The sequence below is a fragment of the Theobroma umbraticum genome, unplaced genomic scaffold, assembly GCF_002168275.2.
Source record: "Theobroma umbraticum cultivar Fairchild unplaced genomic scaffold, ASM216827v3 scaffold_4.1, whole genome shotgun sequence".
NCBI lineage: Eukaryota > Viridiplantae > Streptophyta > Magnoliopsida > Malvales > Malvaceae > Theobroma > Theobroma umbraticum.
This window is the reverse complement of record NW_018397258.1, coordinates 5,977,409-6,001,334: the sequence shown is the minus strand read 5'-3', so window position 1 is coordinate 6,001,334 and position 23,926 is coordinate 5,977,409. Positions and strand designations below refer to the sequence as shown.

General features: G+C 33.7%; 3 protein-coding genes across 3 annotated transcripts; 1 reads left to right on the top strand and 2 right to left on the bottom strand.

Annotated features, from left to right (window-relative positions):
* Window positions 1–4,982: 4,982 nt before the first annotated feature.
* LOC110414109 (peroxidase 3-like) lies at window positions 4,983–6,420 on the bottom strand. Its single transcript, XM_021425173.2, has 4 exons — window positions 6,211–6,420; window positions 5,921–6,112; window positions 5,661–5,826; window positions 4,983–5,386 (listed from the first exon to the last, which is right to left on the bottom strand). Exons 1-4 carry the CDS (start codon window positions 6,418–6,420, stop codon window positions 4,983–4,985), a joined length of 972 nt encoding a protein of 323 aa, XP_021280848.2.
* Window positions 6,421–15,336: 8,916 nt separating this feature from the next.
* On the top strand, window positions 15,337–18,664 carry LOC110413141 (Rho GTPase activating protein with PAK-box/P21-Rho-binding domain-containing protein). The gene is given in 9 exon segments (XM_021423853.2): window positions 15,337–15,821; window positions 16,711–16,795; window positions 16,798–16,861; window positions 16,968–17,113; window positions 17,116–17,234; window positions 17,236–17,318; window positions 17,508–17,728; window positions 17,731–18,030; window positions 18,033–18,664. Coding segments are annotated over 9 exon segments (1,473 nt in total). The 5' UTR covers window positions 15,337–15,488; the 3' UTR covers window positions 18,155–18,664.
* Window positions 18,665–19,076: 412 nt separating this feature from the next.
* On the bottom strand, window positions 19,077–22,668 carry LOC110413144 (myelin transcription factor-like protein). Its single transcript, XM_021423855.2, has one exon. The coding sequence runs from the start codon at window positions 19,767–19,769 to the stop codon at window positions 19,347–19,349; it is 423 nt and encodes a 140-aa protein (XP_021279530.1). The 5' UTR covers window positions 19,770–22,668; the 3' UTR covers window positions 19,077–19,346.
* Window positions 22,669–23,926: the final 1,258 nt, after the last annotated feature.

The following is a 23,926-nucleotide window of genomic DNA, read 5'->3' as shown; positions in this document are numbered from 1 at the left end:
TCAGCTTGTTTTTTCTTTTTTGCTTTTTTTTGAAAATTATGAATATGCTTTTATTAAGCTTTGTGGAATAGGAAAATTCCAAACATATCAAGGCAAATGTACAAGCCTTAGCATACCCAATAGGCAGGTAGGCACCGCCATACAGAAAAAACCAAATTGAAATAAAAAAAAAAAACAAGAAACAAAACAGAAATTGAGTTGCAAACGCCATATTACAAATGAAGAAAAACTCAGCAACACCATAAAATAAAATTAGCAGAACTGAAATCAAAGCCTACAGCAACAACCAGCAGCAGACCCGCACGCATGAAAACATCAACCAACCACAAACCTTTAGACAAAAAGACATGAGTCAGCAATTATAACCTTCACTAAAACAGAGCCATCACCCTAAAGAATTAAGCCAGCACATCAAAATTAAAAAAACGTCATATACTATGGAGCATCATCAAATCATTTTTTGTGCTTACCCCTGATTTAGTGAGATTATCGGCAATATCATTGGCCGAGCTACTGGCATGTTGAATTTCCAAAATTTTCACACCTTTCTTCAAGCGAATGGTCTGAAGTACATCTTTCCGCAGCCTCCAATGGGCAACGAGGGTGTCAGCTTGTTAATGAAAACCTGAGCCACATGTTTATTAAATAATCATTCCAAGTGATTTATGGAACGGTTTAAACTGCTGGCTAATGAATTTTTTTTTCTCAAACAAAATCCATTTTATTAGTCTGAAATCAGCTACAAAAGCCTTACGGTTCAAATCCTTTAATAGGAACAAAAATTCAGCTAGAGTGCCTAAAGAAACTCCAGCTAGCAGGGGAAAAAAGCCACTGGAACAGGCAGGGGACAACGCGTCCCTCCCACAAAATATTTACAGTAGCATTCAAGTTTAAGAATTTACAACCAAAACCACCCAATACGAGCTTCCCAAAAAAGTGAATCGAAGAATAAGCAGTAGAGTGCGAAGAGGAACATCAGAAAATGACTGTTCAATAAGGTCAAAAGCAGCAAATCCTTATGCCCAGCAAACATAGTGTGGTTAGACAGAGGAGCAGCGGAATGAATCAGCAAGGCATTGCAGATAAGAAGTAGGGTCTCCATGAAAACGACAAACAGCTTTAACAGTTCGCAATGTATCGCCCATCACCAGCACGCGCTAAACATACTTGTTCGGTCCACTCCCATTTTTGTTAGAGACTGCAAATTAGTAGTTAACTGCCCGATAATTATCTGTCTGAAGGTGACGATTTCAATTAATCAATATCAGAAATTACCTTTCACAAAACCCATTACCCGTTAGATATCCAAAAAAGAGCAAGACTGGAATCTGATTCAATCACCAAAGATTTTAAACTATACCATGAAAAAGAAGTAGAAAAATGAAGAATAGTTTTAGTTACAAGTACTTCAGCATGAATAGAGTCAAGAACACCAACGGGACCAAAGAAAAGATCCACAAGGTTACTTCTACTGATTTTCACAAAAAAAAAAAAAGTTAAGTCTTTCTATCCCTGAAAACTACTCCCCATCTCGCTGGTCCTGATTTCTTCAATGGATGCCATTCACGTTAAATTTTAACTCTTTATCTTTAGGAGGACCATACAAACTCTCTCCTAGGCTACTTTGTTATTTGTTGTCCTGTTAGTTAGCGTCTTAGGCATAGGCCACCAACCGAATGAATTGTTTATGCAGTTCACTTGTCTTCACTAGCCGATGTGGATCGACAATAATTAACTATGTCTTTGATCCGAAGACCAGTGCTTCCTTACTTGCCAACGAGGACCATAATCGTGGTTAGCGGATCCCAGTAGGATGGCTTTAGAAAAGAGGAAAATCATCCAGGAGCCTGGGAGTGATATGAAGATATTCAAGCTGGTAGATAGGGTTGGAGCTGGGCGGAAGAATAGTGGCAAGGGGTTCAAGGAAGAGAACCTCCGTCTAGCTCGAGACTCCCAGAGCCTCAACAAATGGCAAAGTTGGTAATCTGGATCCCGCTGATGGAGAGAATGAAGAAAGTGGCTGTGGTTTGCAAGAGTTAGATGCGGATTTGTATTAAGATCTCACTACTCTCAGGAAAGCCTAGGACTTAGCCAATATTTTTCGAACGCAATAACTTTTTCACTACAGGTACCATCCAGTTTCGAAGGATATTAAACAACTAGCATGAAGAATGGCCTGCCCAGATAGCAGCCATGAACTATAAACAAAACCTTGGAATATTTTTTCCAATTTTCGAATGCGTTTTCAGGATCCGGAGTTTAAAAAGGGGGCGGGCTGGTGCTTTAGATCAGCCCCGTTACAAGCAGGAAAATTTTTTTCAATTACTAATGGTTTACAGTTCGATTAGTTTGGGAATAATTTGGCCCTAGCAATTTGGGGTTGACTCGAGTGTAAAAGTACGGCAAAGGATTAAGTAAAGACTAGTCCAAGACCTATACAGCTATACCATCCTCACGTATCAAAAGATAAATCAACCATTGCAACAAAATTAACCCACATTCTGCATCTACCAACTCTCTGTAATTTGCAGGAGCATATAGCAAAACGATAAACAATAATATTGAAATATAGAGGCATGAGTTAAATATCAAAAGAATAGGTTTGCTCCAAAAAAAATCAAAAGGATAGTGATCCCATAAAAAATAAACAAAACAAAATGGGAACAAGATCCAGAACAGTGGGTTGAAATGCCATCTGTTCTCGTTTTATGGTGTGGTTTCCGCAATGGAATGCTGATACTGTGTTCATCTGGCTGTTTCTGATTTTGCGTGGGAGCCACTTACCGACCATTTATGATTGTATTTTACTAATAGATGAGGGGATGGTTCAATGGCAGATTATGATACAGGGTATAGAAGCAATTGTTGGAGGGGCATTTTTGTCTGAAAGCTTGCTGTGTTACAAGGAAGCAAGTGAACTTCGTTTGTGATATGATTGTCAAGGACCTCTGTCAAACGTTTGCTAGTGGGAGCAGGGCCCTTGATTTGTAAATGTTTGTCTAACTGTGGAAGGGTTACGATTTGATGGTAACCTTCCTCTTAAATAAAATTCAAGTGGCTAATCAAAAAAAAGAGTTCCCTTTGAAAGAAGAAATGAGGCCAGTGCCTGTATATCAGAAAATTATCACATCAGAGTATTACCACAAAATCTGAAGTAAACTATTATTTTGTAGCAAAAACACCTCTTGGGCTCACAAAACCAGCAGATGCTCAAAGTCTAAAAATAAAAACTGATAATTTGCCTATCTGACAATGTGTCGGATCAATTTAAACAAGCTAGAAGAAATGGAGAAAGTGAAAGATGAAGGATCAAGTCCTAAGAAGAGAGAACCTTCTGAACCTCAGAGGTGACCTCCTTTGGGGTTTCTCTGCATGAAGATTGGAAAGAATATTTTAAGAGATTGATCCCAGGGTTTTAACCCAGTATGTTAGCAATATCAATCGTCCTTAAATTGGCTTTTAGTAAAAGTGCAGAGATTAAATTTTTTAAAATTTATGTAGAGAGGCTAAAACTGCCAAATTGAAATGGTAAAAGGACCAAAATTTAAACTTAGACCATGGTGTGTTTGATAATACCAAATTGAAGGATAATTTTATTATATTTTAAAACAGGAATGGGTATTTGGTTTTTGCCTCTCCAAACCTTAGATTAAAGGAGTTTTGTAATTAATTTAAAAACTATGGTTAAAAAGAGTTTTTCAACCCAAACCGTGGTGATTGGCCAGGAAAACACAACCCAAACCAATAGACCTGTCAAAATGGGCTGAGCCCATAAAGTCGGTTCATTTTTTATTAAATATGGGGTGGGTTGGGTTGAAAATTTTTGGCCCATATTTAAACCGGGCCTAAATGGGCCAACCCACCAAATTAATGAGCTGGGGGCCAAAAAATAATTTTAATTAATTTAATAATTTTATATATTTAATTATGAAAAATCAATAATTTAGTTACCAATAGTATTATTTATTTTATATATTTCAATGTCTTTAATCTTCACTTGTCAAATTAAAAATTTTAATTTAAATTAAAACTTATTATCTCTTTTTCTTTTATGGTAATGAATATTAGATGATAAATTGATAATAATTCAGACCTTGAGACATCATTGCTATCTAAGTAAGATTTAAATGTTTTACTTGAGAATGAAGATTAAGGAGGATATAAATGAGTCTTGAAATTTTTATTATTTGGTTATATACTTATATTTATAAGATAGTAGTTTATGTTAAAGATTTAAACTTTATTATGTAATTTATTTATTTTTTTATATTTGGTGTAATTTATTTATTTGTAACATGTTTTTATTATTCAATTTATGAATTAAATCATAGAACAATTTTATTAATAAAAAATTTATCAAGTAAAATTATTAAAATTAATTTTTTTTTGAAAAAAATAAAAATGGGCTGGCCCAACCCAACCCATAGGCTAATAGGGGTGGGCTAAATATTGAAAATTTGAAATTTTATTTATATTTGATGTAATTTATTTGTTTGTAATATGTTTTTATTATTTAATTTATGGACTAAATCATAGTATAGTTGTATACTTGTATTGATGAGTAGTATAAATAATTTTTTTTGAAAAAAATGAGCTAACCCGGCCCGACTCATAAACTAGCAAAGAGTGGACTGGGTTGAACATTTTATAACCCATATAAAATATGAGCTAACCCGGCCTGTCCATATTTTTCAACTCACAAAGGCTAGGGCCGTGTTGGGCCAGACCGACCCATATTGACAGGTCTACAAACCAGTGTGCTTGGCCATACTTTGGCTGCCAAAAGCTGTAATTTGAAAGCCGAAAGCAATATTAAAAGATGCCTAAGACTTGTTCATGAGAAACAATAATAAGAGCATAGTGGAAGAAATACAAGATTTAGGGGTAAAGCTCAAGCATTAGTATTTTATTTGAGAGTGGATAGCTTAAACATTACTATGATTGACATACAATTGAAAATACACAAACCAAGACTACAGGAATTAATTAACAACATAACATTTCTTCCTAATCTCCCCTGCAGTCCCCGTGAGAACTCCAATAGCTCCCATTTTCTGCATTGACTGTGCAAACTCTAGGAAGAATTTCGATGAGTCTAGCAACTCGTCGACAGTTTTGAGCGCGCCATTGTCTGTCAGAAGGGCCGCATCAGACTGAAAGAGGCCCATCTTTTTCTTAAGGATGACGTAGTAGTGATTATCAAAGTTTAGAGAGCTACCAAAATCCATTTCCACTGTGGTTATGTTGTCACTAGGACTTCGGCATTTGCTCTTCAAGAAAGAGGCGTAGTCTGGGTTCAACGAAGGATCTTGATCTCCTCTTCCAGTAAAGTTGTATAGCCTGTTGCTGAAGAGATTGCAGTGGCCGACTCCGATCGTGTGCCCACCTGCAGCATTTATCCAACAATTTTCTGTGAGCACTTTGGGAATAATTGTCCTTTTGAATTTTTCACTAAAATGCTCATAATTGCATACTGCTTGTTTTAGAATCAGAATTTCCTAGATATGATAGCCAAAGGGTTTTTGACGAAACTGAGACTATTTTTTGTCACCCAAATGTTCTGTTCACTGATGCTGTTTGTTTTTCTTCTTGTTCAAAAGAAGTTTGGAGCATGAATTTTTTCCATCTTATATATCTTAAAAATTCTTGGGATAATGTACCTGATAAAACCACCAGGTCATGCACATTGAGGCCTTTGCTTGCAAAATTTCGGACAAGGCTGGTGAAGTTGGAGAAAGGGGAAGGAATATTAGCCAATGCCTCAGTAATTCGTGACACTCTGCCATCTCTTCTACCAGTAAGAACTTCCCACAATGGTCTTTGGAACTGCAGGTAATATTCAGTCCACGTAGTTATGTGTTTTTATCCATTGAAATATTACTCTTTTTTTCTTCTTTCTTCTAAGTTTTGCTTGACTTACCTTGAATGAAACTGAATCCCTGGCGGCCAAGGCTAGAACATCAGCACAAGATACTACTCCTGGACATGTCTTCTCCACTTCTGCTTTTATATCATCAATGACATCGAAACCCGACAGGGTTAGGTTCGGAATTGCCTGCTTCTCGGCAGTGTTGTTTGCTGTCGAGTTCAATAAAATCGACGCATCACAACCCTGAAATTTTACTATAACATGTGAGCATTTGATTACATTTGCAGGTTCATGTAATCACAGTAATAACCAAAATGTGTTACAGTATTTGGAAGCCTTACCCTGACAAAGCAGTCATGGAAATGCATTCTCAGGAGCTTTGCAGGCAAGTTTGGATTCTTACAGACATGTTTCTCGGTAGCATTCTTGACTATCTCCTCTGCATGAGGACAGGTGACCTTGTAGTAATTCTTCCCAAGACTACCTCCTTGACAACTCCCAATAACTCCTAAAACTACAATACAAAGCAAAATGAGAATGTGACTCTTCATCCTGATATCCTTCAGTAGGTAAGCTTTAAAGTTTCCTTATGCTAAGCAAGAAGATGTAACTCTAGTGAATACAGCAATGCCATAGGCACAACCAGCTCTTCCTTTTATACTCGTCTTTTGGCATTTTTCCTAACTAAAATCCAGTTAAGCAATGTATATATTATAAAAATAGATCAAGAATTTTTTTTTTTCCTAACATGATGGGGTGCAACTAATTAGCATTAAAAAAAAATAGCAGAAGTCAACGTTTTATACATACGAAACCAGATTTCAGATAAGCATTTGCCCTTTTTTTTTTGAAAAACATTGATTAGTAGCCATTGACTGCTCTTTCAGCCAATAGTCGCCTCTCGATGTGCCTGCTCAACCTGATAATTAGTTTTTTTCTTTCTTCCTTTCTCCTTTCCTTTCATGGAAAGATGGAAATTGAACAGGAAATTGAACAGGGGCGGACGGTAAGCCGGCCCCTTCAAAATTTTTAAAAATATTTATTTTTTATATATATTTTATCAATGACCCTCTCAAAATTTTTATTTATTATACATTAGTAATGACCAATTCAAAATAATTTTTTTTATTTAATAATTAATATAAATAAAAAAAATAAAACAACCTCGCAAATTTAATTTTATCCTAATTTAAGTTTCTCTACACCTCTTTCTCTTTTTTTTTTCTCTTCTCTTTTCTGTCTTTTTATTTTCATTTCTCTTTTCTAGTAACTAACCATAGAAATACATCTTATTCTTCAAAAGAGATTTATGAGTTTGTAAGTTTGAAAAAGGAAAGACAAAGATTACTCATCACCATTATAAAATTAAACGAAGGTAAAGTTTTCTTTTACCTTCTTCTTTCTATTTATATTATTTAACTATTATGTGAAATCTTGTATTTCGTATTTAATTATTTATATTTTATTCTTTATAATTTTATGTTTTATTTTTTAAGTTTAAATATAAATAAATAAGAATATTGAATGATTAATTTGAATCTAAAAAACATTGTCCAACACAACTTTCTTAAATAACTATTATAAGTCTTTTTTTATTTTTTTATTTAGATGTTATATAAAATTATTATATATTATGAATCTTTTGATCGTTAGTTAAATTTAAAATATTAATTTGAAATATTTTTATTTTTTATTTTTTTCGTTTTTGATCCCTCAACAAAAATTAACTAACTCCAAATTGAAGTTTTAAGGTTCTTTCTAAATTAACTTCTTCATATTATTATGAAAAATATATAAATATAACTTCTAGTTTGCATTTAAGGTAAATGTTAACGGCGGATACATAAATCTACTCTCTGCTTGTTTATAAACAATTAAAGGTTGACATACAAAGCACAAGAACAAGTAATAGTATAAGTTGGCCCGAACATTTAGGAGTTTGAAATTGAGGCCTCATACATAAATAGGAGAGAAAGCAAACTCATTTTCTATAATACCCTCATATGCCAATAATAATTAAATATTGCAGCTTTCATTTGTTTTCTCCACAGCCTGGTTGTATCATAGTTTGAGTGCCTCATTTGATGGAATAGGAAGAATATGATCAAGTGGTAAGATTAGTTGTATGGACAGATCAATGCTTAATATAATATAATACTACGACAGAACATTCTGCTATGATTGGCTGTGGTTTAGCGTGTACGCTTAGGGTTAAAACATGGTGGAGAAAAACAAGTGTTTTGTCGGGGTTGCCTCCACACAACAAATGCTTAACCGTCAAGTTACAGACTGTATGGATCATATAAGTCAAAGTCCAAGCCCAATACAATAAAAACAACATCCTCTTAACAAAGAGATCTGAATTACCCAGACCTTACGTTCATCAAACTATACTTTGGTGCATGTTAGCTGGCTAAGTGTTTTGCTTAATCAACTTTTTATTGTGCAACTGAGTGTACTCAAAAGGTGTACAGATCATATCTTTGGTTGGGTTTTGAAACTGTCAAATTTCATTCTCTTTTTTTAAGTCATTCAAAGTATTTCATTAATAGCAGGGGAATGAATTTTTTCCCATTCACAATACAACACTGAGGTGCAGACCAAGCACAAAGCATATCGGGACCAAAACTGTTGAATTTCAATGTCATGATTGAACTCTTTCCATGATGATCAATGTCAAAATTTCTCATACCCGTAATGAGTGTTTGTATCGCATCAAATATTTTAAAATAAATAAGTAAAATATTTCAAATTCAGTTTAAATAGATAAAAAAATTTTGAAAAATTTATAAATATAAATATTACATATCTTATCAAGTTAGTGTCTCCTAAAAGAAGATAATGAACTATGATATTTGCATTGCTTGAATTTTCTGTTTTGAATAAATGACATGTATCACTACTAGACAAATATAAGATGCACAAGCAAATTTTCTTATAGTCCTCGAAGAAAATAGCAGCTAAGTTCTACAGGAAAATCAATGGAAGCAGTAGACTAATAAAACAAAGAAGAAGAAGAAGAAGCAAAGAGACATTCGAAGCACTAAAAAAAAAATATTTGGCCAAAACGCATAGTTTTCATTTTTAATTCCAATATTTATATTTTGACAATTCAAACGTTTCTTAATGAACCGGATTGAATAACAATTTCAACTAACCAATGAATAGCTCAACGGTAAAATGAAATAGACAAACCATGGCTGTTAAGCTTTGAAACAGAGAATGGAAAATAGACTAAATGACAGCTTAAGATGTGTATAGGACTCAACTTAAAGTAAATTAAACGAAACGACATAAGCAACATCGTTTTGGATACAACAGACTTAAAGAAAAAACAAAAAAATTAAAACGACACGTTTTGAATACTCATCCTATCCAGTCAAGAAACGCCATCGTTAGCTCCAAGTGCCTTTCTTCGCCTTCAAAGCTGATGCTTCCCGTTAGTTCTTCAAACACCTTCCTTACCAGATTGTGAATTACCTTTCAACACAACTCCATAATTCTCAATCTAGTGAACACCGAGACATGATCTCAAATACTCAAATCTCTCTTTTCCTAAGCTATATTAGCAAGCTGATCAATGGTTGAACAATGCAGTAACTCAATCTCCCTTTCTTTTACTACATCTCTCAAAGCATGATATTTCACACGAATATGCTTCGTTCTTCCATGTTGAATAAGGTTCTTTGCAATAGCAATTTCTGACAAGTTGTCAACATTGATCAAAGTTCCCTTGTCTTGCTTGAATCCCAGGTCAACCGGTAACTTCCTCAACCATAAAGCATGGTTAGCAACTGCTGCACAAGGAATGTACTCTCCCTCAGCTGTTGACTAATCAACCACTTACTGCTTTTTTGAATTTCAGTTAAACATAGCATTGCCAAATGAGAAACAAAACCTTCCTGTGCTTTTAGAGTCATCCAAAGAACCAGCCCAATTACTATTTGAAAAACCTACCAGCTGACTACTTTCCTGCTTTATGTACACTAGTCTATAATCCTCAATTCCCTTCACATACCTCATAATATCTGCATAAATCTTGACAGTAAGCATATAGCAAACATAATATCTGGTCTTGTAGTAGCTAAGTATAACAAAGCACCCAATCATGCTTCTATATAACTGATTATTTGCTTTGTCAGCACCATCATTTCTGCTAAACTTAGCACCAATACACAGTGGAGTACTTACAACCTTGCACATGCTTATTTAAAAACTTCCCAGACAAATCCTTTGCATATTTTTCCTAGTGCAAAATGATCTTACCAATAGTATGCATAACCTCTATACCAAGAAAATATGTCATGACTCCCAAATCAGTCATTTCAAATTCATTCTTTATCTGAAATTTAAACTCAGACAAATATTTACCTTTTGGACCAATAATCAATAAATCATCCACATATAATGCTAATATAAGTATCATACCACCATTTTCATACTTTACATACAAGGTGGATTCATTGATGCTCCTCTGAAACCCTTGGTTTTTGAAGTAGTCATCAATTCTGTTATACTAAGCTCTTAGAGCCTATTTTAAGCCATACAATGCCTTAGGCAAGTTTGCACACTTTCTTTTCTAAACCTTGCTGTACATAGCTCTCAAGTTGCTAAATGTATATATCTTCAGTTAAAATGCCATTAAAAAAAGCTAATTTGACATCAAGATGATGAATTTTTAATCCCTCGATGACAAAGCAATAAGGATTCGAATTGTGTCATGTTTGGCAACTAGAGCAAAGGTCTCCATATAATCAACCCCATAGACTTGAGCATAACCTTTAACTATCAATCAAGCTTTATACTTATTTACAGAACCATTAGGATTTAATTTGGTTTTGTAAATCCACTGAACTCCAATAATATTCTTGTTAGTAGGTTTGTCAACAAGAATCCATATCTCATTCTTGTTGATCATTCAAAGTATTTCATTAATAGAAGGAGAATGAATTTTTTCCCATTCACAATACAACACTGAGGTGCAGACCAAGCATAAAGCATATCAAGAGATATGCCCACAACTTGAAACTATCAAATTTCAATGCCTTGATTGAGCTATTCTCATGTGATCAATGTCAAAGTTTCTTAGACCTATAAAGTGGGTAAACTATCAAATTTCAATGCCTTGATTAAGCTATTTTCATGTGATCGATGTCATAGTTTCTTAGACCTATAAAGTGCGTAAGTGTTTATATCACATCAAATATTTTAAAATAAATAAAATATTTCAAACTCACAACAAGCAAACAAAAAACTTTTTAAAAAATTTATAAATAAAAATATTACACATCTTCTCAAACTAATCTTTTCAAAAGAAGATAATAAACCATAATATTTACATTGTTTGAATTTTCTGCTTTAAAGAAATGACATGTATCACTACTAGACAAATATAAGATGCCCAGGTAAATTTTCTTATAGCCCTTTCATTTTTCTCAACAACAAATTCAAATTCTTTATGAATGTAGCAATAATTTCTACCATAGACTAGTATTTGTAAATATGAATAGTGAAAGGCAAAGTCTCGCAGCTATCTTTGGAAATCAATCCTCCGAGGAAACTCAACATCAGATGTCCAATATCTTTTTCAACAGGCAGAAAATCTTGAGAATATGCTAATGCCATCCATCACTCAAGCAAAACAATGGTGGCTGATGAGACTGGAGAGTGTAACGAAAGTAGATTAGAAAAGAAAAGAGAGTAATACTAACGGGTAAATGAAAAAGGAAAGGAATAAATCACAAGTACTAATAAAATAGAAAGCTGCAGAGTCGTAATAAACCGGTCAAGTATATGTTATTTGAAATTCGAATAATGGGTTTTTGGTGGGAGAATGTGAACGGGGGAGGCTTTTAACAAATGCTCGTTGGAGGTGTTGTACGGTCCCATGCTGTGGGACCCATGTCGTGATCTATGTCAATTGTCTCTGTCTCCTAAATAATTTTCACTGAAAAAAGGAGAAACGAGAAATACTTTTTTTTTCTGGCTTTTAAGAAGACCAAAATAGGTCTTCACTGTCATAGGCCTATAAAGTCTATCGGTCCACGGAGATCTAATCCGGGCCGCTCCTCGTCTCGATTTTCTCACGTGGCTCTTGTCCTAGATTTGTCTCCATATAATTACCAAAATTACCTTCATGCAATGCTTTTGTCAATATACTTTTTTAAAAAATTATAAAAAGTATAACATTGAAGAAAAAAATTAATATTTTTAAATAATTTTAAATTATTTAAAAGTTCAAATAAAAAATTTTATTTTTGTTCAATCAAATTTGTTTATTTTTATTTTAAATTAAATAATTTTTTAATTAATTATTGACTATTTGTCATAAATCATATAAAATTTTGTAACTAAACATATTCATTGATATATATATATATAAGTCACCAAAATCCTTACTTTAGATTTCAATTTTTCATAGATTATATAATTTTATAATAATATAATTAATTTTACTAAAAATATATAAAAATTAAAATAATTAATAAAATATTTATATAATTTTTCACTTCTTAAATTAAGCATCTAACAAGTATTTATTTTCTCTCATATTCACATTGCTATTTAATTCTTAACTATTTATCTTATTTTTCATTAAAAATATGTAAAAATTAAAATAATTAACAAAATAATATATTCTTTCGCTTTCTTAATTATGTACTTAATAAATCTCAATTTTTTATTACTTCATAATTCTCACAATGCTATTAATTTTTAATTATTTCTCTTATTTTTAATCAACTAAATAATATGCATTTAATGATCTCCAATTGTTATTTTTTTAAATTTATAATATTTATTTTTGAATTTTTCTTTTCTCATTTGCTCTTTTTTCTTAAACTTCAACTTCTTCCAAAAAATACACAAAAAGTTTGTTATGTGAGTATCTTCTTAAAGACATTAGGTAATATCGTTTTAATTTTTGTAAACTTTTTTACTTTAATTTAAAATTTATATTATATTGTTATATTATTTCTATTTTATGTAATAGTTAATTTATTAAATTAAAAATTTTGGTAGTTAATTTTATATTAGTTATTTAAAAAATATAAGATAGTTATAAAAAATATAGTAAGTAAGTATTGCTTCTCCATAAATAAGTTTTTTAGACCTAAAATTAATAAAATTTAATTTAATATCAACAGTGTTTTAAGAAAGACTAAATTGATTGATTATATTATTAATTAAAAAATTTTAAAACATTAATTATAAAAATGTAATTAAAAATTTTGTATTTCAAAAAATTATAACAATAAAATTTTAATAAAATGTTTTTCTTAATTTCAATAAAAAAATCTTATTTAAATGTTGAACTTTAAAATTTTGAAATGAATGAACCGTCCCTATATGTATATACACATCAATTGCCTCTTTTATCTTTTACTGATAGCGCATTTTTTGTTTACTTTGTTTCCCTCATCCTTTGCTTACTTAATCGTGATTTTCTATGTTAACCTTCATTATTGATTGAAGTGGGAATTACCCTTAATTCAAGATTAGTGTTGCTTTGGAATGGGAAATCATGATGTCTGTTGCTCCGGGGCCTGAAAAGGACTCTGGTTAAAAGGTTAACAGCAATTAATTTGGTGAAGACAGAATCAATTTATAACTTTTTGGAATTTTTTTTTTGGGTTCAAACCTTTTTGGTTCTTTGTCAATAATAAAAGGGGCCCATTTCCACCGAGTGAAATGCTGGCTTAACACAAAGGGCCAAGTCTAGTCAATTCTTTTGCAAATGAATGAAAACATGGAGTAATCCTCAAGATATCAATAAAACGAAGCTTTCAAATCAGCACCAGAACCAAGAAATTACGCCCCCCAGGCCCAGACCCTGACCCCAACCCTCCTCTCCTTTAGATTCTAGACAAGAGGACACAATATTTGGAAAAGTTATATATTAAAAAAAGAAAGAAAGAAAGAAATAAATAATGCAAGTAATTCCTTCCCGTCCTTTAATCACGCGAATGACATGAAAAGGAAGTAAACCTCCTTGGAAATAGTATCGAAGTTGTCTTCTTCTTATAGGCCAATTCCGGTCATTTTTCGCCAACGGTCTATTTACCAATTCCAGTTGCTTTTTCAAAGTGTTTCCCATGGAATTCCTTGGAAAATGGGCTTTATCTGTTTTTCTTTTGGTTTGTTTCTATAGTTTTATTATTAAAATTTTGTTAACATACATTTTAAAATATTTTTAAGATCACTTAAAATATTATTTATAGTAAAATTATTATATTATATTGCATAATTAATGATTAACATGATTAATTTTAATTTATAAAATAATATACCATTATTATTATGACACTGCGCATTGCTTTCTTGATCTTTGTTGGTGTGACTAGTGAAATGCATTCACTACTATAAAATTGCATTTCTTTTTTATGTCTAATGTAAATGAAAAGTTTGGGATATTTGCAAATGTGAACAAAAAAATAAGACTAGTGTTTAATGGTTTAAAATTAAATAGATTCAGTCAACTTTAGATCAATGGATTTTTTTGCATGGGGGATAGTGATTGTTAGACAAATATCTAAACATTTAATCACCTATTTGTGAAATGGACAAAGTCTTAAGGTTGGCAGAATGTGCCCACGCAAAAGCCCAATGGTCTATTCACTTCCAAATGAATATATTATTTGCTTCATGACATGTTTTGCCAAATTTTTTATACTTTATTTGAAGTTTTTAGTATAATGTTTCCTTTGTAATCTAAGAAGAATTAAGGAGGACTCATTAATTTTGGATTAAAGAATTAATCTAGTGTGTTAAAAGTTAAGAAAATGCGTAAAAAAAACAAATCAATCACATTTAAGTAAAGTTTAATTAGCTCAATTTTGGCTACTTTTTAGAAGAAGGAATGCTGTGACAAAATTCTCCTTTTTTGTTTTCCCTTATTTTCTTCTTATAAACACTCCTCCATTTGTTGAAAGTTTGAGTTGAATGATTTAAGCTACAAATTAAAATGTGAATTTGCACCCGTCTAATAATTCATTTGGTCGATTGAATTTACAATTTACATTAATATTTGTATTGTAAAAAAAAAAACCTAATAAGAGGTACAAAATATTAAACAATTAAATTGTTAAGAATGTAATTATCAAGAAGATAATATTATATATTTTTACATATGAAAAAGTATTGATTAAAATTTTAAAAAAATCATAATATAGTGTTTGATTTGAAGTTTGGAAATAAAGTTGGATATATTATTCTTTTTTATAAGCTCTCATTTTCTAATTTCTAGATATCAAAATTTTGCGGTAAAATTGTGCCGAATTCGACGAGATTAAGTAAAAGGAAAATTGGAAATAAAAAAAAAAAACCAACAAGGGTAACGCCGTAATGGTTGGGTAATATGGCAATCTCGTAATATTGCAGCAACGAGAAGGTCAAACGGCAAATCTGATTGTAGATAAAGTTAAAAAAGGATAAAATTGGAAATACGAGTGGCCGTTGGTAACCGAAGAAAACACTTAAAAACTCTTCCCTTCAAAAGAAACTCCAAACTCCAACCCCTTACTTGAATGCAACAAAACAAAGAGACTCCTCTCAAGATTTAAACCCTCGTGACCCTTCGAAGAGAGAGAAGGAGAGACAAAATCCAAAGCTAACAGAGATAATGACTGGTCTAGTAATGGTGACCAAAGGAGGTGGCTGTGGTGGTGGTGGCGGAGGTGGTGGGAAGGGAGGAGCTAAAGGAGGAGTTAAGAGCTGTGAAGAAGAGCAGCAGAACCAGATTTCCGTCGTGGCGTTGCTTTTGGCTGCTTTGAGGAAATCTATGGTGTCTTGTCGTGTTGACAGACAAGATGAAGTAATGTCTTCCACTGTTCATCATATGGAAATCGGGTGGCCAACCAACGTAAGACACATAACCCATGTTACCTTCGATCGGTTCAATGGGTTTTTGGGTCTTCCTGTTGAGTTACAAGTTGAGATTCCCGGTCGGGTTCAAGTGCTAGGTAAATTTCCTTGCTTGCCTCTGGTTTTGCTTCTCGGTTTTTAGATTTTTTTGTTTTTCTTTTTAAATTTGAATTTCAAAGATTTAAGCTGGGTCTTGATTTCTTAGTTGTTTAAAACCGAAATGTTAGTGTTTTGTGCAGTTTAGATCTGGAAGAGTGAAGTTGTAGATATCTAGCTGTTTTTAGTAACAACAACGGAGAGAAGGGAGATCTGCATTTTAAAAAAACCTGGGATTTTCCCCCGTATTCTAGCTCAAATGAAGGTTTTTAGACATTAGATAAGCCTAACTTTAAGAGGTTTCGAGAATGAAAGCTTTGAGAACCATAACATTAATAGTATTTCCAGAAAAGTTAAAATTTGACTTTTCAAGCTCTGTTCATTTTGAAGATTAAAAAATCAACGACCTGAATACTTCGTGTCATAAAATGGTACACCTTTTATGAGCAGCCGCAAAAGAAATGGACTTTAGAGTTCCATAACAGTTCAAATTGGAGGTACTTGAGAAGTTCAATGAATTTCATGAGTGAAAGACTTTTTTGGTATTTTTTAAGATAGAGATTTTGTGTTATTTGGTTTCTACAGCACCTGAGAGCTTAATAAATATTACTATCTCATATTCTTGTATTATGAACCCTGCTTTTTGTAGGTAAAGTAACTGAATAATACTATGTTTTACTATACTTGCTTTTTTTACTATTTACTTGTTGAAAACCAATCTTCCTTGTGAAGATATTTGGGTTTTCGAAGAAATTTCTTTTGATAATTAGCTGGAATCAATCTTGTCAGTGTCATTTTTTTTACTGTCTTTTCTTTGGATTCTTTTCTTTTTCGTTGAACTAGTGCAATTTCCTGTTTATCATTTTCTCCCTTATATTTTCCAGTGGTCCTTAATTGGATTTGTCTTTTTTTGTAGTGCTAGTGTGTTCGGGGTCTCAGCGGAATCAATGCAATGCTCAATCGATTCCAAAGGAACAGCGTCCCCACTATACTCTTGCTGTTGCAGGAGCGACTTTATTCTCAAGGAGGCCTAAAGGTTTTAATTTCTAAACATGTCGACTAATATTAACATCTATGTGATTATCTGACTATGATTTGAATTCTAAATGATATTCCTCTCTGGTGTTCTCTCACGTCTTGTGGCAGAAGGGATTTTCCGGATAAATCCTGAGAATAGCCAAGAGGAGCATGTAAGAGACCAGCTGAACAGGGGCATCGTACCAGATAATATTGATGTCCACTGTCTTGCAGGCCTTATTAAAGCTTGGTTTCGGGAACTTCCTTCAGGGTGCTGGATGGACTTTCCCCTGAACAGGTTCCCAATGTAATACAGAAGAAGACTCTGTTGAGCTTGTTGCAGCAATTAAAGCCAACTGAAGCTGCACTGCTCAATTGGGCTGTTGATCTTTATGGCAGATGTCGTTGAGGAAGAGGAATCAAACAAAATGAATGCAAGAAACATTGCTATGGTTTTTGCTCCAATATGACTCAGGTATGGGGGCATTACTTTACTTAGTATCTTGCAACATTTTTTAGCGTACAGAAACAAAAGTAATAATTAAGTCAGGAGTTTGTTAGATCAGTGTTCAAGAGATGTACTTAAATGTTCATCAAATGCTACCAAACTACCTTGCAATTCTGTTTTAGTTGTTATTATAGTTTAAGTTTAGTAAAATTGAAGCATTCTATTTTGATTTTCTCTTGAGCAGATGTCTGATCCATTGACGGCTTTGATGCATGCTGTTCAAGTAATGAACTTGCTCAAGACCTTGATCATGAAAACACTGAGAGAACGAGAAGAGACTGCAACAGGAGTATTCACCATATCATCTCATTCATGTGATGGCCCAACAGATGAAGAGTTTGATAGTCAGCAAGAGATGGACACGAGCTGTGAGCTGAGGGGGCCACTTCAGATTATGATAATGCCCTTTACAGTAACTATAGCGGAGATGAAGATGAAGTTGAGTCATTAGGTGAAATAGAGGAATGCTTCTTGAGGCAGCTGGATGAGAATAAGAATGTCCCAAATAGTTGTTTGGAGGAATCACCTGATCGATTACAGAGAACTCGTGCAAGTCCCAGAAGTTGTTCAGGCTGCAATGCTGAGTCTGGCATTTCCTTTACAGATAGCAAGAATGAGAATTCTGCCTTGAGTACAAGTGATGGAGAGGACTCGGGGGCAAGTGATAGCCTCAAAGCACAGGATCAAGGATTTGTACAAAGAGCCTAGCAGAAGGATGTGAGAACACTGATGATGTGGAGATGATAGACCAATTAGTGGAGTCTAAAACACCAAACCCATTGTCTGTGTCTACTGCTGGCTGACAGATGATTCATCCTCACATTATTTAGAACAATACTTGCACATTTTGGTTTGTCTCTCCTCAATCACGGTTGCTTCTGTAAATTGAAAACGTCACCTTTGGTTGAAATTCAGGTAGGAAGTATTAGCTTCTAGCAGCAGATTGTCTGAATCATGGTTCAGCAAGGCTGAACTTGTGTTTGTTTCCACATGTTTCTCCCGTCCTCAAAGTTTTCTAACATTGACTTGTCTAAAGATTGGAACTAATCATGTCAGTCCAGTCTCTTGTCCATCTCGGCAGATATGCAAAAGTCAGTATGCTTGCTCGTAGGGAGCTAGATTCGGCTCTATAGGGGAGCTGTACCTTTTAAATATGGTTGATTGCAGAGCAAAGGGTCCATTCGAAGTCATATAGACTTGGTTGTGCACTATCTGACTCGCTATCATATCATGTTCCAAACGATTAATCTGCTGCTTGTATTTCTCTATGTATTCGTAGTGAATAACATGGTTTCATTATCACGTTCATGTTAGATACGATGATTTAAGCATGAGAGAGATAATAATAATAATAATCATATAGTCAAGTTCAAAGTAAGACGATATCCAGGATTGGTATTTCCTAAAAAGACATTCTAAGAATAAGTTTTGAATCTTTGATATATTAAATAAATTGTGGCTGCAAGTTGCAAGCCCCCTTTATATTAACTTCACTCACGCGAGCGCAGTTGGAATCAAAAGGGGATACCAGCATACCGTGTAACTTCTTGATGTGAGTGCATTCATGGCTGCTCTTTCCTTTCTCCTCTGTCAGAAAACTGGCTTCTGCCTAGCAATGGGTGGGACTTTTTAAGTGTCCTCTCATTGCAGTCTAGACTTGAAAGGGGTTGCATGAAAATCCACAACCACAACCACAACCTGTAATCTTAATCTAAGTCCTGGAGAAAGGAAGAACCCTCAAAGATTATTTAGAGAAACTGCATAGATTACAGAAACAAGATTGATTCGTTTGCATACTTTCTTCATGTTACAAAACCATGTTATCCATTTACAGTTGGCAGTATCTCAAACAATACACAATGGCAAAGCACCCAGCAAAAAAAGAGTGGGAAAGAACATAAAAATAGGGAAAACTGGAGAACATGATGCAGAAGGAAAAAGTCTGGGAAAGTCATTTGGCTAGCTAGAACAAAAAAAAAAAAATACACCCAGACTCTAAGATGCCAGGCAGGTTTCCCAAAATAGCCTGTTCTTTTCCATCTCATTCATGGATTTTGTTGAATCGACAGAAACAGCTGATTTCTGTTCTTTTGCTACTCCAATTTGTTGATCATTGCTCCATTTTTTACACACATGAACCTCTTTTTGCTGCTCCACCACCTCCCCATCCTCCTCATCTTCATCATCAACATTTGCTATGTCTTCTAAGCAATTAAGCCCTCTAACACTAGGAACAAAATCAGATGTGTCACAGCTGCATGACTCTGCATCATCATCATCATCGTCATCTTCATCATCTTCTTCAGCATGGTTGATAACAGACATGGCAGGATCAAAATAACCAGCTTCCGAATCTCCGGTAGCCTCAAAGAGAAAGAAAGAAGAGACATCAACGACTGCATTATTTTTCATGTCCATCCTTGTCAACACTAGAGAACAACACCACAAAAGAAAAATAGCATTAATTTTGCTTGTGACTTTGTTGTGAAGCCTTTCCTATACGCAGATTTTTTTTTATATATATAGCTAGACCAGAAATATTTAAAGGAAGAATATAAAAAGAACTGATAAAGAAAACAGGGGTGGGGCAGCTGCCGTGTTTGACACACGAATTTTGCTGTTGGCTATCAAGCTTAACAGGTTGGCATGCTCGAATTGAAAGTGTATTTTATTCCGTGGAAGATGAAAAAGAGACTCATAAACGGAAGTGGCATCTGCTTTTTTCTTTTCTAGAAGGAATACGGCGGGGCAGGCTACTCTTTGATATAGATAGATCCAACCCACCCTTCTAGAAGAAACAAAAAAAAAAGAAGAAGCAAATCTTCTAGAAGCAACATCAAGTGTCGACGGCCCCGGATTTTACGTGTATCTGTTTTACACTTTCAAGTCTTATATTGTATTTTACTGCATCGAGGCAGCCAAGCAGTTCTAAAGAATTTCCACCTAGCGACAATTGAAATATCAGGGTGATGAAATGACTTGGCAGCCCACCGGCCAGGAAAAAAAAAAAGGTTTTAATGTTTTTTCAGATAGAGTGACTAGGGGTGATTTTCTGGTCCATTTTCGACTAAAACTTTAAGTGTCCACAAAGGATCAAAGATCAAACTACGACCACACTATGTTTGACCTATGCAAACAGAGAGACTTGTAACAACTAAGTCCTCCCACTTTTTCTTAGTGTTTGAAACGTGGGATCGCTCTCAATGGCGACAGAACAATTCTCAAAATCACAAGAGAAAATAGCACCAATGGTATACTGAGGACGTTTCATCTGAGAAAGGACATTTTCTGTGGGTGCCTAAGGCTACACCTATCAGTTCCAGAGCACGAAAGAGCGCATAACCGCAGATGGAACGGGAAAGGGATGGGGATGCTTCCTAAATGACGTGCACTGATTGTATACGCCAGAAATCACATGGATTCCATTAATACAACACAACCCAATTGCACGGAATTATTATATTTTTGGCTGGTTTTGGTTTCCTGCAATCAACCACGTGTACAACCACTAGGTCTGGAAGGTTCTTGATTGTCTTCATTAATTGGCAAAACAAGATTTGGTTTTTTTCTTTATTACTATTAATATTCTTGCTTCAGCTATACCCTTTTTAATCATCAAGTGTATTTATTCACTAGGTAAAACTTGCCGATCCTTTTTCAAATCAACCAAAACAAAAGCAAGGAGTACTTGTTATTAAATGTACAAGCTACACATCAACCTCCTATTTCAGTAATATACATTAATACATATGTCATACATACATGCTTGTCTATCATTGATTTAATATCTTATAAGCCACCACCGGAACACCAATTAACTTGACTAGAATTCAAAAATACCTGATCGATACATTAATTGACAAGTTGCTTGACTCATTTTCCATATTTAAACATATCAAATTACTTAAAATAATAAACTACATCTTATTCAACTAATCACAAGAAGAGAATATTATGTTCCACAACAGTGTTTCACAAAAATATGTATATATAATATACAAAATTAATTTTATTCATAGTCTAATTTTAATTGACTAACAGTATTTTAATTTTAATTAATTAACTAATCAACTAATAATATTGTATTATAACTGTATCATCAAGTTTATACAATTATTTTAATACAACTGATCTCGGTGTGACCGGTTTTAATCACTGTTTTAACTACAGAGAGATATGTTTAATCCGCTGCAACGTTTGAGTTTGTAGATTTCATACACATAAAGCATAATTGATATAAACAAAAACCAAAGAGACAAAAGGAAAGGCAGGTGAATAGTCGAGTTTTGCGTAGAAATTTTTGGTTCAGTTTTATCACTTGATGGAAAGCACCGAAGCTCACCACAAATCAAGAATGTGGAACGTTGAATTGACAGAAAATAATCATGAGGAGGCCTGGGTTTTTATTATTTTTTGAGAATTGGGTAATACGGATAAGGTTCATAATGATGGGTACCTGCTTATGCGTTTTGAGACCACAACATACAAGTTAGTGTAAACATTGAAAAAGAGCTCCGAAAATCCAATCCACCGCTCACGTTCTTCACAACGATATAATTGATTTAAATTTAGCAAAGAGTATGTGGTAATCCAACAGAATAAGGCAGCCTTGCAATCTAAACCGACGAACAAATACGACAAAAGTAGAATGGAAATTAAGAGAAGAATCCTCGAATTACCTGTCCCTGGATTGGGTACTGACTAAGAATCCTCGAATTACCTGTCCCTGGATTGGGTACTGACAATGCTAGTCGCCTTTTCCTTGCTAAGCAAAACATCATAGCAGCAAACGTAGATTTCTATTTTCCTTTTTCAGCTACAACAAGTCTTAGAAACTTCAAAAGTCAGTCTTAACTATTCCTATTCCTATTCCTATTCCGTTCCTGAATTAAATTAGGTTTCCAAGACCACCTCTTTTAACTCTTCATTTCTAGCAAAAAACAGGTGACCACGAAAATAAATTTTGTGATGAGAAAGAGTGAGAATGTGAGATCTTGATATTAAAGACCCTCCGATCTAACAGCTTTGGAGGCATGAATTTGCAGAAACTGAGCGGGCCACAAGGTAACTTGAAATTTGAAAAAACAGGGGGTTGACAGATTATAATATGTATGAGGGAATTACAAAATGGGGTAATGGATTGATAATATATTGCTGGGAAGGAAATGGAAACTTTTAAATAGAATAATTATGTAATGGATTGATAATATATATTCTACCTAAATTTATTATTTAATAATGCAACCAATAGAATTACTATGTCATCATCCTTAAATATTTAAATTAATAATTACCTGTTGCTAAATTTTCAAATATATATTATGTATGTTTTATAATAAAATTCTAACATCAAGAAAAGGTCCTTTATGGTGTCAGCCAAAGAGTGCAATATAAGTATATTAGTAAATAATTAGAGAGAGGTTCCATCTTTTGGTACAGATTCAAGGAAAACTATTCTCAGCTGCCGAGTATCACTCACGATATGACCTAGTATATAACTTGATTTCAACATTTTCATGCAATTAATGTACTTATTTCTACCTCCTCTTTTTCCATATATACATAGGATTGGATCAACTAAAACATAATTTGGTCATTTATGTTAACAAGACTAGAAGAGCTCATGAAGGATTTAAAAGGTTGATACCTTGGATCATGATTGTCAAATTCAAAAGAAACCAGTAATGCCATGCTGCCATGTCCTAAAAAAGGAGATAACAATAAAGATTATACTTGGAAATTTATGCAGTTACCATAAAATATTGACAATTCATTCTGATCACTTATTTGGGTAACATTGTAAAAAAAAAATGCAGTAAAGAAAAGCATTTAAATGCTTACTGAAGGAGGGAGTGAGACACTGCTCATTTATCTTGATCTCTGTACAGGTCACCTGGCAAAGAGATTCTCTGAATTAATAGTTTGAACAGTTACCAGATTTCAGTGAACCTCTACTACTCCCAGCTTCCTTGCTACAACAATAGGATTTCAAGGAAATGTGATCCAAATTTTAATAGCTTTGAAAACAAACCTTGATACAGCCACCGGATTCAAACTAAAAGCACTAATAAGTGACATTGAATCAGCATGAGGAAGGGAAAAGGGCTCAGCACACGCCAAGTAAGCAGCTAACAGATTTACACCAATCATACTCAAAGATCAATAATAGACTTTCTTCTATAAGTGAGCAACATGGTTCAATGTGGCATTATATAAAGTCTTATTCAAAGAAAAACAAGTAGAATAATGCAGTGAGATACACCAAGCACCCACACTAATATTGACAATGTGGCATGACAAAGAAGAGACACATGGAAGTAACTGTTACAAACAAAAAGCACCCATCGTCAAGAAATGGGGGCAGGAAGCTTTCAACATAGTCCACAATTTCCTGTCTCCTTTATAGATCATCGTCAGTGAATAAAAGAAATTTAAATATCAATTAGGGTGGTATGAACCACTTGAAGCTAAAATGTAACAAATTAAAAGCTCCAAATTTTAGAATCAGTACAGTTTAGCTGTGACTGGCGCTAACTTAGATTGAGTAAAGCATTTTGTTTTTAAGTCACCCTTAA

Excerpts from the sequence above, each read along its gene's own strand:
- LOC110414109 (XM_021425173.2), bottom strand. The coding sequence starts at position 6,420 with ATGAAGAGTCACATTCTCATTTTGCTTTGTATTGTAGTTTTAGGAGTT. Across the intron at positions 5,827-5,920 it reads GGGATTCAGTTTCATTCAAG|TTCCAAAGACCATTGTGGGA; the intron begins GTAAGTCAAGCA and ends TATTACCTGCAG. Across the intron at positions 5,387-5,660 it reads TGACCTGGTGGTTTTATCAG|GTGGGCACACGATCGGAGTC; the intron begins GTACATTATCCC and ends TAAATGCTGCAG.
- LOC110413144 (XM_021423855.2), bottom strand. The coding sequence starts at position 19,769 with ATGGACATGAAAAATAATGCAGTCGTTGATGTCTCTTCTTTCTTTCTC.